General features: G+C 36.6%; 1 protein-coding gene across 5 annotated transcripts in view; it reads left to right on the top strand.

Annotated features, from left to right (window-relative positions):
- The window catches only part of LOC115238570 (protein bric-a-brac 1-like), a 453,053-nt gene extending 434,200 nt beyond the window's left edge, over window positions 1-18,853 (top strand). For 3 of the 5 annotated variants that reach the window (XM_029812528.1, XM_029812527.1, XM_029812530.1), the window contains 4 exons: window positions 11,750-11,930; window positions 14,493-14,578; window positions 16,728-16,967; window positions 17,930-18,853. In XM_029812528.1, coding sequence (XP_029668388.1) covers window positions 11,750-11,930; window positions 14,493-14,578; window positions 16,728-16,967; window positions 17,930-18,459 — 1,037 coding nt within the window. In that variant the 3' untranslated portion in view covers window positions 18,460-18,853. Of the gene's footprint in view, window positions 1-5,758; window positions 6,392-11,749; window positions 11,931-14,492; window positions 14,579-16,727; window positions 16,968-17,929 lie in introns of those variants that run through there. The other 2 variants (XM_029812531.1, XM_029812532.1) reach the window with 2 other exon arrangements.

Below are 18,853 nucleotides of genomic sequence, written 5' to 3'. Positions count from 1 at the left end.
CAGGAATGCGTTTTGCTTTAATATAGAAAGCAATTTAGATAGACGGTCGAGCGGCCGACGCCGGTTAATAGCGGCGATAACACGCCCGCGATTCGCAATGCCCAGCGCGAGACTCCGCTGTAACTCTTACGACTTCAGGCTCCGCACCATGCATGTAATTCTCTATTCCGGCGAAAGTTCTCCATGTACACGGCGCCTGAGAAAAGATCCTTCGATACTTTACTAGCGCATATTAATCCGTGATTTACAAGTGTGACAAATATTGTCTCGAATTTAAAAATAACGATCATAAATATTTACACTAAAAATAAAATTCTTTTTGATCAAATAAATACATTTTGCCAATTTTGATTTTTTTTTTACTTAAATAAATATATACCCTGTTTCCAAAAATGTTTTGTTATATTAAAAAAATTATTATTTTCATGTAATATAAAATATAAATTTTTAAAATCAATTATTTAAAATTTTAATACAAAAGAATATTTTTTTGAAGATAAGAAAATTATTTATTAAAATTAAGAAAACCTGTGTTTTTGAAACAAGTTGCCAAAAATTAAAATATGTGTTTTTAAACATAGTATTTTAGTATAATAAGAACAAAAAAACAAATTTTTTTTTTTCATTTGCAAATAAAAGCATATCTTGCTTTTATTTTATATTTTACTAATTCAAATATATATTTTCTGCTTGATTGAAATAACTAATTCCTTTGGGAGTATTTAAATAAATAATTTTTTTTTAAATAAAGAAAAAATTTTTGTATTTATTCTAGTACATTTTTACATTTTTCTAACTAAATAGGCGTCTGTACATTTGAAAAACTCGAAAAGATGATTAAAATTTAAATATTATTGCAACTCTATACGTTTTGAACGAGATCGCGACCGCAAATATTTACACAAATTGAAGATAAAAATATAATTTACACATAAATACACAAATTATCAAATTTCGTAAAAATTAATTTCGGAAGAAGACAAAAGTGGATCCTTTTTATATATTTTGTTAATATTGATTTTCTTTACTTAAATAAATATATACTTTGTTTCCAAGAATGTTTTGTTATATCTAATAAATTATTATTTGCATGTAATAAAAATTATAATTTTTATTCTCGACGAGCATATTTTGTAACGTGACAGAATTTGCGTTGTTACCAAAGCATTTTTTATTACAATGCGAAGGTGCGTCAGGCAATTTTCTCAGCCGTATTCCTCGTATTCAAGTTCGATCCCTGATTCGCCGCTGTACGCTCTCGACCGGGAGCATAAACGCGCGTAAACCCCGCAATACGCGTCTCGAATTGATTGATCCCCGGTGTGCGTGCGTGCGTGGGCGCGTATTCCCTCCTCCCGACTCGCTTAAATCATTTTCTTCGATTACTCCTTGACTTCCCATGAGACGCGGCCGTTGCCGGCTGTTTGCTTCTCTTAACGATCGTGCTTATTTATCCCGGCGCTTTTCTCGTCCGCGTGAGCGTTTCTCGAAACGTAACGTACATCGAGTCGCTAATCTTACTCTCCACGCTTGCCTCAAATATTACTATTTCAGAATCTTAAGAAAGAAATTAAGAAAACATATACTGAAAAAAAATATACTAAATCCAAACAAAATTTTTTAGATAAAAAATAATTATTTATTTAAATACTTGCAAAGGAATTAGTTATTTCAATCAGCAAATATATTTGAATTGGTAAAATATAAAATAAAAGTAAAATGTGCTTTTACTTGCAAATAAAAAAAGAATTAATTTTTTTATCCTTATTATACTAAAATACTACCTTTAAAAAAACATTTTTTAGTTTTTGGCTTGTTTCAAAAACACAGGTTTTCTTTATTTTAATAAATAATTGTTTATCTTCAAATAAATATTTTTTATATTAAAATTTTAAATAATTGATTGTAAAAATTATAATTTTTATTACAAATAATAATTTATTTAATATAACAAAACATTCTTGGAAATAAAGTATATATTTATTTAAGTAAAAAAATCAATATTAACAGAATGTATTTATTTGATTAAAGAAAATTTTATTTGTATTCGATATATCATTCTCGTTAACTTAAATCAATTTCAGAGAATCGAATTTTCCTATTACAAAAAAAAAAAAAAGTGTATTCCTTTACTGGCGGCATATCTTATATACATATATAAATATTTTAAAGTTTTAGAGGAAACAACATTTTTTTATCACTCGGTTTATCGAAAACTTTGCGCTTTTGACAGAACAAGAAAATGGTTAATTTGTCGGTATAAATGCGATCGAAAATCTCCCGATATTTCGACGGAACGAATCGATATACAATTAATTGAACCTGTGCCTTTTGAGAGTGCGAGATTGCCTAAGTGCGCGATTGTCCGCTTAACGCGATAATTTGTCAATCCGGGAGAAAATGCTCCGCACGAGTTGCACGTGCACGCGCGACAAAACGCCATTGTATGATAATATTATTCGAGTCGAGCGATTATTCCAGTCCGGATTTAGCTATGACACCATTACACGCGATACATATAGCGTCTTTTTTTTCTTTCTTTTTTTTTTTTTTTAAAATGTAAATTTTTTTATTAACGAGAAAGAGAGAGAGAGAGAGGAACGTACGAATTCTCGACGGGACGCAAGAAACAGCGGCGGCAATCTCACGTAGATCTGCAGATGATCTACGTGACTCGAGCGTTGCAAGACGAAGGCTTCAAACACATTCGCCCGAATGCCGTCTCTTCCCGCAAGCGAATCAAATTTATCGGAAAGCAAACGACGCGCGACGACGAGTGTTAGTAAGATTTATCGAAGAATAAAGCGCGTCCATATTAATACATGGTTGCAGGAAGTTTTTTTAAAGGAAAAAAATTCTGCAAAACAAGAGCAAATACAAATTCTCGTAAAAACCTGAAAATAGAAAATAGCTTTTGAAGAGATTTCATTCTTGAATCGCGACTTTTTGATTGTGTTTTTTTTTTTTTTTTTTTTTTTTTTTTTTTTTTTTTAGTTCGCTGGCAATCATTTCCGACGGTCGCGGGACAATCGATTCGCGCGCGAAACGAGATTATTCATATTTCAATGCAATCGGATTGTTATGCAAACAGAAGGCTATTTCCAATTTTTCGGACTCTCCGATTTCTTTCGCAATAAAGTGCGAACGACCGCTTATCATTCAGATTATCCCAGAATTGCCGGAGAGAATCATCCGACATAAAATTAATATATAAACGTGCAAGAGTTTCTTTTTTTTTTCTCGCTGACAACAAGAGTACCGGACTGCGAGCAGGAGGAATAAAATTCAATTTGTTGCGATAAGATCGATCTCGCCGATTTTCTCGTCCTTTCAATTTCGGAGTTAATTTCTTCTTGCATAATTGCGGGCAATTCGCGAAGCAGAGATCGACGGCGCCGCCGCCGCTGCCGCGACAACGCATAAATCGCACGGCCAACATGAGTGACGTTAACTGCTGCTAACACACGTGGGTGTGACACGCTCTGTGGACCACACAGTGCCCGTTCTCGCTTTTTCCCTTCTCCCTACCTTCGTCTTCTCTCGTCGGCCCTTTCGCTTCGAGTTACGCAGCGAGTCGCGCAGGAACGGAGCTAAAGGGATAATTACAGTATAATTATATAACAGGCCGGATATATCAGGTGATTGCATAAGTTCGTGCCCGATTTAAATATAAACTTCAATAGATTATATTTTAGAGATAACACTTTTATTAATCAATTATATAGTCTCCATTCTTTTCTACAATGGTTTTCCAACGATCTATAAGCTTGTCGATTCCATTTTTGAAGAAAAAACTTGGTTTTTCTTGAAAAAAGTTTGTAAGGTGGTTTTCAACAGCTTCCTCGGAATTGAGATTCTTGCCATTTAAACTATTCTGCAAAGACCGGAACAGATAAAAATCTGAAGGCGCAATATCTGGAGAATATGGCAGGTGCTGCAGAATTTCCCATTGCAACTCCTGCAATTTTCGCAGCGTCTGTTGAGCGACGTGTAGCCTAGCATTGTCGTGGTGGAAGATGACGCCTTTTCGATTGGCCAAAATCGGACGTTTTTCTCGAATAGCTGCAGCGAGTCTAGTTAGTTGCTCACAGTACTTGTCCGCCGTGATTGTTTCGCCGCGTCGGAGCAGCTCAAAGTAAATAATTCCCTTGCGATCCCACCAAACACACAGCAACACCTTCATCGGATGCAAGCCAGCCTTTGCTTACGGGTTCTGCTCCTTCAGCTGCTGTTTTCCATGTCCTCTTTCGCTGTACGTTTTTGTAGAGAATCCACTTTTCATCGCCTGTTACCATTCGATCTAAAAAAGGCTCTTTTTTGTTACGCTCGAGAAGAGAAAGAGCCACAGTCATACGGTTTAGCTTATTCCTTTCAGTCAGGAGATGCGGCACCCATGTATCAAGCTTGGAAACGTATCCAAGCTTTTTTAAATGACGAAAAGCGGTTTAATTATCGATGTTCAGCCTCTTAGCAATATCTTCAGTTGTAATCCTTGGGTTTCTTTCCACTAAGGCATGCACAATGTCATTATCAATGCCAGAAGGCCGTCCAGAGCGGGTTTGATCCTCCATGTTGAAATCACCATTTCGAAATCTGCCAAACCACTTTTTGACTGTTCGGAGAGCAGGAGCGCGGTCCAAATAAACGGTTTGAATATTTTTTTGTGCAATCCCAACACTCACGCCTTTCCGAAATTTATATAACATTACATGCCGCAAATGCACCTTTTCGTTTTCCATTTTTAATGATTTCTCTTATGCACCAATGGACTTATCTGAACAATGTCTGATGCTAAATTGACATAAGACAACGTCATCTATTCGGTGTAAGCAACAATTACCACACGAAAACAATAGAACTCCGCCATGCAGTAACTTAATGCCATCTATGAAAATCGGGCACGAACTTATGCAATCATCCAATATAATTACGGTTAATATTGATGATATAAAATGACAATTAAATTCGAAATCAATGTTTTTTTTTAATTTTTAATTTTGAAACTCGGTTTATTAAGTCAGTTCCTGTGAATTTATAGATTTATAGAAAAGGATCTCTTCGAATTTCCGCAATGCTCGTTTTATTCAGCTACCTCCTCGTTTTATCGTAAATTATCTTGATCATTTATTCAAAACTATAATATATCTGGAAGGTTTCGCAATTCGTATCTTATTTCATATATTTTTAGTTGAGAAAGCTTGCCACCTCCCAGGTTTCGTGCTCCTTCTCATTAATATATTGTATTATTTCGACTTATATATAAAGCAGTAATATTATTTTCTTAATATTCTCTCTAATTAATAATTACTTGCATTCTCCAAGGTACCAATATTCCTCCTTCGATATTGTCTTCTTCAAACTTTTAATTTGTCATAGAAACTCCTCTGCAATCTTTATTTTCTTATTTATGGCTTCAATTATTTTATTTTATCAATTTTATGATCCACTTTGAAGGATTCTCAGACCCCTTCAGTCGCGCCTTCATAAATATCTTAATGATATTTTGCAAATCCCAATCACGTGAAACTCCACTTGTTTTTTGCCGAGTGCTCGCGCCAGAGACACCCGAGCGGAGAACAGACGGAGCGAGAGTGGGAAAGAGAAAAAAAATGCCTTGTTAAGGTTATATCGCAAAGCGCGATTTTCGCGCCGTCCATCCTCTCTAGGTGCGGCCTTTGTCCGCGGTTTTCGACGTGTTTCGCGTCGAAAAAAGAAAGTCGAGACGAGACTGGAAAAGAAATGGCTGACTATTTTCTAGCTGACTATACGACCCTGCTGAAGCTGAAGGCGCCCACATGGACGCGACACGATCTCCAGGAGGCGATCGAGGCGGTGGTGACCCAGAAGATGCGCTTCACCCAGGCGTCGACCAAGTACGGCATCCCGAAGGGTACCCTGTACGACAACATCCTCGGCAAGTCCAAAAGGATGATGATACTCGAGGAGGCCGGCCTCGATCCGGCCGAGGAAACGGCCGTGCTCGAGTTCTGCTGCGACATTAGCGTCAGTCCGTACAATCGTCGAACGAAAAAGTCCCTGAACGCGATACTGAACTTCGTCGAGCAGCTCAGGCAGAAGCGCGATCCCGCCTTCGTGTTCACCGGGTTATCGGGCTTCCGTTGGTGGTGGGCCTTTTGCAAGAAGCACTCGATAGTCTCGCTCTATTTCAACGACGAGAACGAGAACGGGGCCGACTCCTCCTAACGTCGCCGGTTCGCCGATCTATGACACGTGAATTCTCTTAACGAGCAAAATTTTATTTTAGTTTAAAAAGAGAATTTACTTCTCTCTCAACTCTTTATCCGATTCGATACAATACTTTATAATGCTCTCGATTGATGTAATTTTTACGTAATCCGAACTGGGATCTCGCTATGTCTCTCTCGATTGTCGCGACGGGGGGGGGAGGGGAATCGCTTTGCCTCGCGGACGCGAGAGGAAAAATGCGGAAAATTTAATGCCCCGGCGACAACGAGTTCATTCGGCCGACGTTAAGGCAAAGGGAATATAATAAGCCGGACTTCCCGGCGACGCGTCGTGGCGGCGCGACTCACTATGCCACCATTATTCATTTCCACAAACGAGACGCACTCGCATTCTCGGACTGCAAGAATAAGCGCGCTTTAAAGGCGACCGGCGCGTTCTAGGAGAGGCTGCGGCTCTGATATCGATCATCCCGAAATTAAGCACGAAAGAGAGTGCCTTTGAAAGTCATAAATGATTTCGGTGCATGTTTGAAAAAATTATAATTTTATAATTAGAGATATAAAATTAAACGAGAGGAATAATCACGTTCACATCTCACACACAGCAAAGCCCGTTCATGAGCAAGTGTCTTTCAAAACCAGAAGTGTCAGAGATTGGACGGAATAATAATGTAATATCGCTGAGATTTGCTCTTATCCGGGAAAATTATCGAAATGGATTATTCAACGGTTTTTGGGAGGATTCGCGGGGCTCTTTCTAAATCCATCGAGGCTTTAAGAGACGTATAATAATACTTATCGCGAGAGAGCAACACAGTCAAATATTTCCGCGAACATCGCTCTCGTTCTTTTTTTTTTCAGCCGGTTTTTTTTCCATTTTTCTCGTCGTCTTTTTTTTTTTATCCACTTGTATGATTCCTCTGGAGCATGCGCGCGAGAGCGACAAACCGATGCGCAATCCGTAGACTTCAACGCGGAAAATCGCTGCACAAGCAGGGTCGCGGGAAGAATTTGCCTGGTAATTGAAAATCGAACGCCGCGTTTGCGCTGCGTGCGCGGGCAATCGCGCGAAATAATAACGCGATTAAAATCGGGGGACTTTAATGGGCAAAAAATGTCTACGTTCGATTAAATTTAATATCCATCAGAATCGATTGCATCAACGGCGATTAGCGCGGTTATTCCCTTGTGACAATGTTTCTCGGATCTTTTTTTCTCCCTCCCCCCCCCTCCTCGGTGTCCGACGCTTCTGAAGTAATAGAATTTTTCATTTAATACACATTAATACAATAAGAGAACTAATTCGTTTATTCGTTAATAACTCCATATATTCGCTGAAAAAGCGTGCAGGAAATATTTTCAATTAAAAAGGAAACCGGGTATAAAGAGAACGGTATATTAAATATTAAGTCTTTATGAATTGTATGTTGAAATTTATTTTTGAGGCACGTTAATTTGTAATATTTTCAAAATAGTCCATTGACACAAATAACATTATTTTTAAAATAATATATATTAACATTGTACCTCCAAATCGTGTGCGTTTGCCACTCTTTCAATAATTCATAAAAACAATACTACAGTGTATTATTACATATATTTACACACACACACACACACACACATACATAGTGCATTATTCTTTCTATTAATTAAAAAAATTAATAAGAAATTAATATTAATATTAAAAAAAAAAGAAAACACTATTGCAAAATCTCTTCAAACATGTCGTTAATTTCGGGAGCTCTATTGCATTCTTGCAAATCATGCTCGTGAACAATCTAATGTATGATTATAGTGCCTTCCATTCATCTGCGTCTTCCACATTAATTGTTAATCGACGAACTCGAGGGCGAAGAATATACAATCCATACTCGCATTTTAGCTTATTTTGTATATACTTCTGACCATTATGTATTTCGAATCGATGGGACCAAATCATCGCTGAAATCGTTGTTGATGTTCACGTATAATAAGACGTATAATTAGATATTTTTCTACTACGAGTTTTATTATTATTAGCTAAGCACATGTTTAAGTTATTAACGTTGCCATGTTGTTGCGCGCGTTTCAGATTTTTTGCTGCTGATAATAATTGTGCGAGATAATTGTTTCTTAGTATATATTAATGATGAAGGAAAAAAACCTTCTGTACGAAAGCGTGCGTATTTTCGTTAACATTCCACATCTGATTATCGAATAATCGCATGTATGAAACAAGCACATATCCTTTTCTTGTTAAAGCAACGCACATGGTCGAAGATTAGCAAAATGATTTATATGAATATGGCGGGAAATGAGAGAGAGAGAGAGAGAGCAAATGGATGAAGAAAGTATGCCACGTACTTAAAACTGATTTAACAGCGCGATAACATTTAATCGGGTTGAACGATATTATCGAGCTCATTATTTTAAGTTTATAAATAACTATTGCTGGTTATATTATTTAATAGGGATATAAATAATACAGATATGTACGCGAAGAAAATTGTTTGGACAAACTTAATGAGAAAGTAGAGCAAAGCAACGGGGGACCTATATAAAAGAGCCGCATCCAAATACATCGGCTCGATCACTCGCACGCGACTTGGATCTTGATAACGGCAGATTATCGCATTCGGCCGGGTTCTCATATTTATTCATAAAAATTATTTACAGCGAGACTTTGCATGTTTTATAAATACGAGTAATCTGCTCGCAATTAAACTTAAATTGCCCCAACTGCAAACTGCAATATGCATCTAGATACAGTAATATATTAAAGTTATCCCCACACATATATATATACCTCGACGAGCTCGAAACAACGACGCCCGTCTTCCTTCCTCTCCTTGGCGACGACGTCGCTGCACTTCTCGCGTCACATTATCGTCGATCGTCGTCCCCCGGGGTGGCGGGGGGGAGTCGGGGGAGGGGGGTCGGGGACTCGCAGCTCGCGTATTTACGAGCGGCGCGTTAATTGAATCCCGGCGAGAACGATGTAATATTATACCGCTGTTATCGCGCGTCCGCTAAAAGTGCCCGACACGTCGAGCGCGGCGAGGTGTGTGCCTGAGAACGCGAGAGAGAGGGGTGTGCGAGGAGAGAGAATTAAGTGTGAATGAGCGGTATTAAAATAGGCGAATATATACACGACATTCCCCGATAAAGTATCGAAAGTAAGGGTACGGTATCTCGCGGATAACGGCCGTAAAACGGCCGCGTTTACGACCGGTGCTACCGCACGCGGAGGGTGGTTGGTCAGATCGTGGCCGTCGTCCGAACACACAAAGTGTAATCCAGCGGAATTCGCGAGTAGGCGAGAGGACGATTCTCGGGGACCATTGATAAAGCTAGATTAGATCGCGAGCGGAATGTAAAACGTCGCGAGGGATATAGCATAAATGCCGCTACTACGTATTCTATACGAATATGCGCGATAATCCGCATCGCACTTTCGCTGGTTGCTCGAAAGCGATCGAGAAAAAATGTGTTGTACTTAGTGCCTTTTTTTAGATAAATAAAATAAGTAAAATTAGAGAGTCGCATGTGTGTATGTGTGCGCGCACGCGCACAATGGCGGAATTTCCGAAATCCGTTCTACGCCGAAAAAATTGTAGTCTCATCTTAAGAATATTTCACTTATCTTTATGTAATATCTTCTTCTAAAATAAGAGCTAAGAGGATCTTCTCCTAATTTAAAAGAGAAATCCTCTAAAACGTATCGGATATTTTTAACACGTGTAAGAATATGTATTAAATAGAATACTTTTTTTTTACCATTATATTATTTAAGATTTGGGATCATTAAATATGATAACAAAAAACAATTTTACAAATAGACATTTGCTATTTATACGTTGTCGCAAATTGAGAATGCGCCTTTAATTTAAGAAGATATTTCAAAAAACGTCACGTATAAAGAAGGAAATATTCTTATTCATGAAAAATATCTATTAAGAGGACTTGGAAAATATACATACAATTTTTGTATACATATTACATACAAATACAAGAAGAGAATACAATTTTTTCGGTATTTATGAATTTTCGTTGTCGAATACAATCGTGTGATAACGATAGAGCTAAACGCGCGGATCTAAGAATGGACGGAATAGCCGGCGGAGCGCGCGTTTTCCAATGAATTGTATTAATCGTCAAATTGGTCAGGAGGCTCTTAATTAGAGTCAATAACTTAACTATTAAATAATCGTTGCGAATTGAGGCCGGCCATACGTGCCATACGCGAGCGAGCAGCGGAAGTTACTGTATAAATGTCGCCGCGCCGGACATTTCTTTCGCTTCGTATAATCTCCTTATTAAGGCTCTCCGCTCGCTTTTACGTCACAAATATTTCTTTGAGTCGATTGAGAGATCTTTGTCGATAAATCTTTCCCACACGCACAACGTTGCGAAAAAATACTCTATTACATCAAGGAGACTCTTATAATGCGCGAGAACGCCGTATGTGATAAATTAATAATGTGTGTAAAGTAACGGTGTACCCCTTATCGCAAGATCTCTGATCCAGCATGCCGATATGAAAATGAAGCAATTATAGATTGCACAGAGGACTCTACGGTCATCTAAGTTTCGAGCATTTTCGCGTTATATGTGTTTTTATTGTAATACTAGAGATGAAATATTTTCAGCGCTTTATAAAGCGCGAATTTATTCGATTTGATTTCTTTTATTTCTTTTTTTTATTTTTTTTTTTTCTTCGAGACATGGTGTCGTTGTGTAATAAAGGAAAGTTACTTTAAATACAATATTACACAAATTTTCTAATTAACTGAGGATAATTATATATATATATGGAAGACACGTGTCTTAAAACTAACAAGTCACATTTACATGAAGTGTGTTTTACGACGTTACTTCCTGATTTTCTGTGGTTTAAAACGCGTATTAAGATACATATATATACACCATCCTGTACATTTCTCGAGAGCCTCCGCGACGCAATAATTACTTGTTCGTGTTAAGTAGCGTTAAGTACCATTTAACGTAACGCGCGCGTTTAATGCTCACCGCGCGACGCGATTGCCTCTCGTTAAGCGACGACCTTACAACGCTCTGTTAACGATTGTACGACAACGGCAATACAATCGATATTTGCGTTTCAACCTAGAAAGGTAGTAATTCCTTCGACTTACCTCGCCGCAACCTGCTCGCACACCTGTAACACACACACACACACACACGCACACCTGTCTTCCTTAAGCGCCGTTTTCAGGTGACTCCGCCCACGCTCGAGGTATAAACGTTAGATGCACCTGCGTGCATCGAGACTGACGCTTATCGATTCGACGTTAAGATTGCACATTTGCGGAATCGCAAACGGCGGCGATTCGCCCCCTCGTTTCGATCACGATCGAATGAGGACGGACGCGTTTCGAGAGTCTGCGCGATAGACGATCGATTAATAAAAGAATCATGCAATAACGAGGATATTTATTCCACCCTGAACCCATATTGCCCCTATCCCTCTGAACTGGTCCGATCGGCCCCAACTAATAGCTGCTTTTCTGTGTTTTCTCTTTTCCACGGGGGGCGTTAACTAGCAGACAGCTACCAGTACCAGCTCCAATCCATGTGGCAAAAGTGCTGGAACACCAACCAGAGCCTGGTGCACAATCTGCGCTTCCGGGAACGCGGACCCCTCAAGTCCTGGCGGCCGGAGACCATGGCGGAGGCGATCTTCAGCGTCCTCAAGGAAGGGCTTTCCCTCAGCCAAGCGGCAAGGTACGTTCGTAATGGTCTTACGTATTTATTCCGCGCGATATGTGTATTAGGGTTGCATAAGACTCAAGACAAGACAATACTCCTAAAAATATTGTATCAGGAATATCGAAAATTTTCCGAAACAATTTTTATCTAATACTGAACAATTGTTTAAAGTAATATTTAACATGTATAATCTTTTTGTACAAGGTGCCTATCCTTGAGCTTGTCAAAACATTTCCTGAGAATTCCCTGATTTTTCGAATAATTTGTTCAAAATTACAGGTAAAATTAGAGAATTTTTATGGAATCCTTTAAAATAAATTTTTTTGTATGCGTTTTCTAATGCTTTTCATTCATACAAAGGAAAACTATTTAAATTTTAAATATTAAATTTAAAAATTTACTGAAAAGAACTGAATGACTTTTGTAAGATAAGCATTTTTCATTTGCATAATATTTTCATTTTCGATCATTAATTGTAAGAATTACGATAAAAAATGTGTATTCAGTATTGTGTATTCAGTATTTTTTGTTATGACAATGAACATATAATCAAAGAGAGGGATATATATTTATAATATATTTGAAACATATAATTCACGGTCATTGGCCAATTATATAATATAGTAATTTTTTTTCATTTAATTTACATATTTTTAAAAACTTATTTGTTTGTTATAAATATACATATTTAAAAAAAAATTTGTTTTTTTAAAAGATCAATAATCTTGATAAGACCAATAATCTTGACAATAGTCAATCTTGGTATTGTCTTGATAACTAATTTAAAATCTTGTCTTGATCTTGTCTCGAATTTCGAGACAAGACAAGACAATAAAGACTAGTCTTGATATCTCGTGCAACTCTAATGAGTATTTAGTATTTCAATTTGTTCAAACGTTTTCTCTTCAATCTCGCTAATAAACTATAATAGAACGCTATGAATGCTTTTTCAAATTTGTTGAGGGAGAATCGGCTGCGAAGAATCGTTTATTCGAAAATATTAGGACGAGCGAGAGAGACCCCAGAGCGAGGGGAGGAGAGATATTATCACGTATAATATTAATACTAATCGATATTTCATCGTATTAAAAACTTAAAAACCTTGAAACATTTTCAACGCGTTTCGTAAAAATTATTTATCTCATTTAATTGCACTTTTTCAGCAATATTACATATATTAATACACTGACTGATACAAAACACGTTAATTTAAAAAATTATTGAAATGCCTCCAACGCGCGCGCTCGTATATTGCAAAAATAATTAATTTAGTTGCAATCATTTTCTGTATACGATGCACATAGCATCCATCGTACGTGTGTATATACACCATGGAACCAATAATAAAATTAATAATAAACCCGGCGCAGTTGCATAAAACTTCGGTGCGCGACATTTAATATTAATATCGAGTGATGAAATACGTTAATATAAAAATTAAAAAGTTATATTAAAAAAAAAAAAAAAAAAAATTGCTTATCCCCCCAAGAGTTCGCCTCGTGACCAGGTAGCATGTTCTTTGCAGCATTAATAAATAACACGCGAAAGATAAATATTTTATGCGAGTTTATTCCGCCGCATTGTTTCCTCCAACGCGCGCGCCGACTCACGCAATATACCGGGTAAATAGTTAAAATTGTTATATAAATGTCTTATGATGCGGCGCGTATACAATAGGAGCCGAGTTATTACGCAATGAAAAATTCCTGTAAATTACTGCATCAGGCATATCTTATCGCCGTGCCTGAATCATGCTGAATAATCGTTCCGATCTGCCGTTCAAAGCAGCTGCCTTTAAAATCATTTGCGCGCAGGCGTCGTAAAGTCTGTATCACGTTTGCGTAACAACGTCTACGACTCGCCGTTAAAGGGATTTCTTTTAATTCGCGTACAAAGCGACTCAATAAAGCTCAACTTTACGAGTTCGCGAGCGATAATTTTTATGATAATCGACTCGACGATCGATAATGCTCTCGTCTAATGCTCTCCTTTGTAATATGCGACTATGCCATCTTAGAAATTTCTACTCGATCCGCGAACAGAAATGATTTTCCAGAAATCGTAGAGATAGATTATCATTAACTCTTTGTTAATATATTGCAATTTTTACGATTAAAAAAAAAATGGGAGAGACAAGGAACTATATAATAATAATATAATAATAATAATAATAATAATATATCGCGTAATGAAGACTATATAAGACAACTGAATGAGTTTCATCACTTCTTGCGAGGAGTTACTGTATTATTTTGTTAAACCCACCATGTCACCGCTTGTATCTCTCCCACGCGACGGTTACATAATTTCGAGAGATTGCATAATTTCCATCGCCATGCATTCAAATACGTGTTGTTGAATCTTTTATATCATCGGTATAATAAAATTAATATAAATGAAAATTAATTGTAATGAGATGGAATAAAAACATAAAATAAAATTAAAATACAATTAGATAGGATAATATATGATAATAAATTTAGAAAAATCATGCAAAAAGACGAGCGGAAAATATAGCATAGATTGGAGCACAAAACCATAAATATTAATATATGCTCCTCTTTTTTCCCCTTTCAGAAAATACGACATCCCCTATCCGACGTTCGTCCTGTACGCGAATCGAGTGCACAACATGCTGGGTCCTAGCGCCGACGGCGGGGCCGGTGAGTGTTAGTTGCCATTTTCAGTATCCTCGGAGAGAACGCCTCTGCTCTTTGTTTAATCCTAGAGATGTAAATATAAAAAAAACAAGCCTCGTTTTCTTCTAAAAAAAAAATAAATTTTTTTTTTTTTTTTTTTTTTTCGAATATTTAATATTTTAATATTTTGATTACTGTAAATTGATTTTTCAATATTTTTAACTTTTTAGATGATAGATTTGAATTAACCATTATTATTTTAAATGTTGCTCGCATTCCAATTGGCTATTTCACGAGCATCTTATAAACTAAAAACCAATTCTTTTATTTTTTATTTTATATTTTTGAAAACAATTTTAATGGATTTTTAATGAGATTTTTGCGATTAAAATGATATCTACGCGACATAATTCGGATAATTTTCAATTAGATGCATAATAAAAATTTTTCTTATGCATCCAATTGAAAATTATACGAAATAAAAGAAATTAAAAATATAAGACCTTTAGTTTTTTTTTTGTTATGTTAACAAAAAGAAATATAAAGAAAAATAATATTATATTTAAAAAAAATAATGAAAAAAAATTTTTTTTTTCTTTTCATTTGTTTTTTCTTTTGGAAAAAAGCGGTTTTTTTACATCTCTAGTTAGAATATATGATATATTTCTCAACGATAAGAAATCTAAATTAATGCTTACACTAAATATTCAACGACCGCATATTATTAATGCCTAGAATGAAGATCTATTTCAAATTTTTATGGTTTGTCGGGAAAATAAAATTGTCGCAGACGATTCAACTGAGGATCTCTCTTGAGGATGTATGTGTCATATGTCAAAACATTGACATGACAAAAGCATGAAAATTTCGTAGATTATTCTACTATCTCTTCTTAATATCTATGCAAAACCAGAGCACAATTCTCTTAACGCTTTGGAAATTATTTAAATTTAAAATTTGTATCGATTCTTATTGGGAAATCGCGTATTGTAGCACTTGTTGACAAATTTGACAAGAAAAAAATATTGCCAGCGAAAAAATAATTTTCACATGTATTAACAAAACTTTTATAAACATTTGTGCAAAACTTGAGTTACACTCACTTACTCGTTTAAAAGTTACTTACTTAAAAATTGTAACAAAATACTTACTGTAACCCAAAATTTTCCTGTAAATCACTCGTTTTTTTTTTTTTTTTTTTTTGTTTCTTGCAGTTTATTCACGACCAAAAGTTTCTATCATAAATTAGAAAAAATATAAATTACAACTATTTTCTTTATGAAGAAGTTAAAAACCATATTACTTTGTAATACTTTAATTTTTTTTATAATCCAAATCTATTTATTTGATTTACCAAAATATAAGCGTAAGAAATGTTCTTTTTTTTTTTTAATTTCGACAGCTTTTTGTTACTATTGTACAGCCAAAACATCTTTAAAATACACAAAAGAATTTTATATATCTCGTTTTATCGAGATATATTTTATTTTTAATTTATTGTAAGCCTGTAGTATGGAATATACGAATATGGGTCTAAAATTTCACAGCGCGTTCGTTTCTTATTTAACATCCGTTCGTCACCCTTAAGACTTTCTCAAGACCCTAGTTAACCGCGCGAAGGACTCGCTTAATGGACCGCGATGGTGTAGCCAATTGTAAATAGTTAATAAGCGACGGCCGATCAGGAAAAGAATAATCCAAAGACTCAGTTACGCTCGTAAAAGTCGTAATTACATCGCGCAATTACATCGGCCAAGCTAACATTCGATGGCTTAGTTACGCATCTACCGCTTCATTAGCATATTACATTCCGTGATATTATCCGATTCCATGGTTATAAATTATAATAAAATTTATTAATTATTTATGTATAATTGACACAATCACACAGATATATAAAACTTTTCCTCACAATTATTATTTTCATTCTAAATTCGTGTCCCTATTTAATGCAAGATTTTTTGTATAATAACGTAACGCGAAATTCATTCACTGATAAAATCGAAGAGCTCTTTATATGGCGATTTCCCATTCTTTTCGTTTAATTCAAAGTCTTACGAACGCCTATCACTCAATTATCGACATACCGCTATTTTCAAAATAAACCGATTTGCAGTGAAATATATATTTTTCTCGTTTTCTTTCTACAATCTTGTTTCCCTTCCATCTGTAGATTTGCGTCCGAAGGGAAGAGGAAGACCGCAGAGGATTCTGCTGGGCGTCTGGCCGGACGAGCACATCCGCGGTGTGATTCGCGCGGTGGTATTCCGTGACGGGCACTCGCCCCATATCGTCAAAGAGGAGCCGACCACGATATACCCTACCCTGGCGAATTACGCGGCCTGCAATGGTCCGGAAGGCGCGGTCAGCCCGGGTGCGGCGGCCGCGGCCGCGGTCGCGGCGGTCGCTCAAGGTAACATTGAAAAAAAATGTACTAAATCCAAAAACATTTTTTATTTAAAAAATGGTATTTATTTAAATACTTGCAAAGGAATTAATTATTTTAATCAAGCAGCAAATATATTTGAATTTGTAAAATAAAAGCAAAGTAGCTTTTATTCGCAAATAAATAAAAAATTTGTTTTTTTAATCTTTATTATATTATAAATTATTTCCTTTAAAAAGAAAAACATCTTTTAATTTTTGACTGCTTGTTTCAAAAGCACAGATTCTCTTTATTTCAATAAATAATTTTCTTTATCCTCGAATAAATATTTTTTTTTTAATTTTGAATAATATATTTTAAAAATTATAATTTTTATTACATGCAACTAATAACTTATTTAATATAACAAAACATTTTTGGAAACAAAATGTATATTTATTTAAGTAAAAAAAAAAAATCAAAATTGTAAAATGTATTTATTTGTTCGAAAAAAATTTGATTTTTAGTGCAATCGCGATTCTCCATTTCTTAATTTTTTTTCGAAATTGGTGTTTAGAATTGAGATAGAATGGAAATAGATTCAACCGTTTCATGTAAGAAACACCGAACCTTATTCCGAAAGTTTCAGCCTCTTTTAGAGAACGTTTTTATACAATAAATTTTACTAGCATATTTTTAAGTCTAAACATTTTTTTTTTCATAATTACAACGCAATCAAAAATATTTATGTTGATTCTCAACTTCCTTCAAGAAGTTGCAGGATGTATAAAAATGAGAACAATCGTCCTTTTGAGTTATTCGAAGTCTTATCGAAAAAGATTACAATTTAAATATTCAAAATTAAATATTTAAATATCTGAAATAAAGAAGTTTTCATTGATTTCCTGCTATTATTAAACAATTTTATTTATTTAATTATATATTTATTTTTTTATTTAACTCTAAGCTTATCAAGACTCTAATCTTTCTATCTTACCTTTATCATCCAGGTCTGCGACATCAGATGTGCAGTATGGTGGCAGCAGCGCACTCGCAGCAACACGACATGATGGCGACCAATTTGTCGACGAATTTGTCGACAAGCTTGTCCTCCAGTCTGTCGTCAAACTTACAGGCAGCGATGCAAGCTAGCCAGCACCACAATAACAATAATACAAGTGGCAGTAACGCGGGCCTCGGCGGCAATAGCGCCGGTGTCGGCAACAACGGCAATTCCCCATTGAACCTCGGTCTAGCGAGCCCGGGCTCGGGCGGCCCGCCCGAGAGCCCGATGGAGAGTCCCCTGGCAAGTCCGTTGGGTCCGCTGATGGATCCGGCGGGTCACATACCCAGCAGCGTGGAAGTCGGCATCGGCGTGAGCGGCATGACGTACAAGCCGGCGCGAAGCTTCGTCAGTCCGCGCCCGGAGAATCTCTTCCAAGAGGACATCGCCGATCTGGTGAAGAGTCCCCACGGTCTCAAGGACAAGGACAAGATCCCGGTGAAGCTCGAGCCGCTCACGGACTCGCGCTGTGAATAGTAAGCCATCGCTACGGTGGCTGGGAGGAGACGAGGAGCGGAAACGACGACGTCTCACCGCTGCAGGATCGCCGGCCGAGGAAAGACGAGGAGCGTCGATGACACCCTCAGGAGGACCTCTCTCTCTTCGAAGCCGTTAACGGCCAAGGCCGTAGATGATGCGGATCAGTAGGTGCTGAGAGTCACTTTGACGCTTCTCGCGAAGAATCGAGCTTCGTCTCATTCTTGACTTTGCGGCACTTCGCCTCCTCGCGCGCGGGAGAGAGAGAGTTTATAGTATATGTATATGTATAATAACATATACGTGACTCTGAACATTGTACGCGAGCGCGATATATATTGTGCATACGAGTATGTTAGAGGAATGTTAGAGAGAAAGAGGCTTACAATCAAAA

Source organism: Formica exsecta, unplaced genomic scaffold, assembly GCF_003651465.1.
Source record: "Formica exsecta isolate Colony F162 unplaced genomic scaffold, ASM365146v1 scaffold35, whole genome shotgun sequence".
NCBI classification, from domain to species: Eukaryota; Metazoa; Arthropoda; class Insecta; order Hymenoptera; family Formicidae; genus Formica; species Formica exsecta.
The sequence above is the reverse complement of the archived record's forward strand: the minus strand, read 5'-3'. Positions and strand labels throughout refer to the sequence as shown.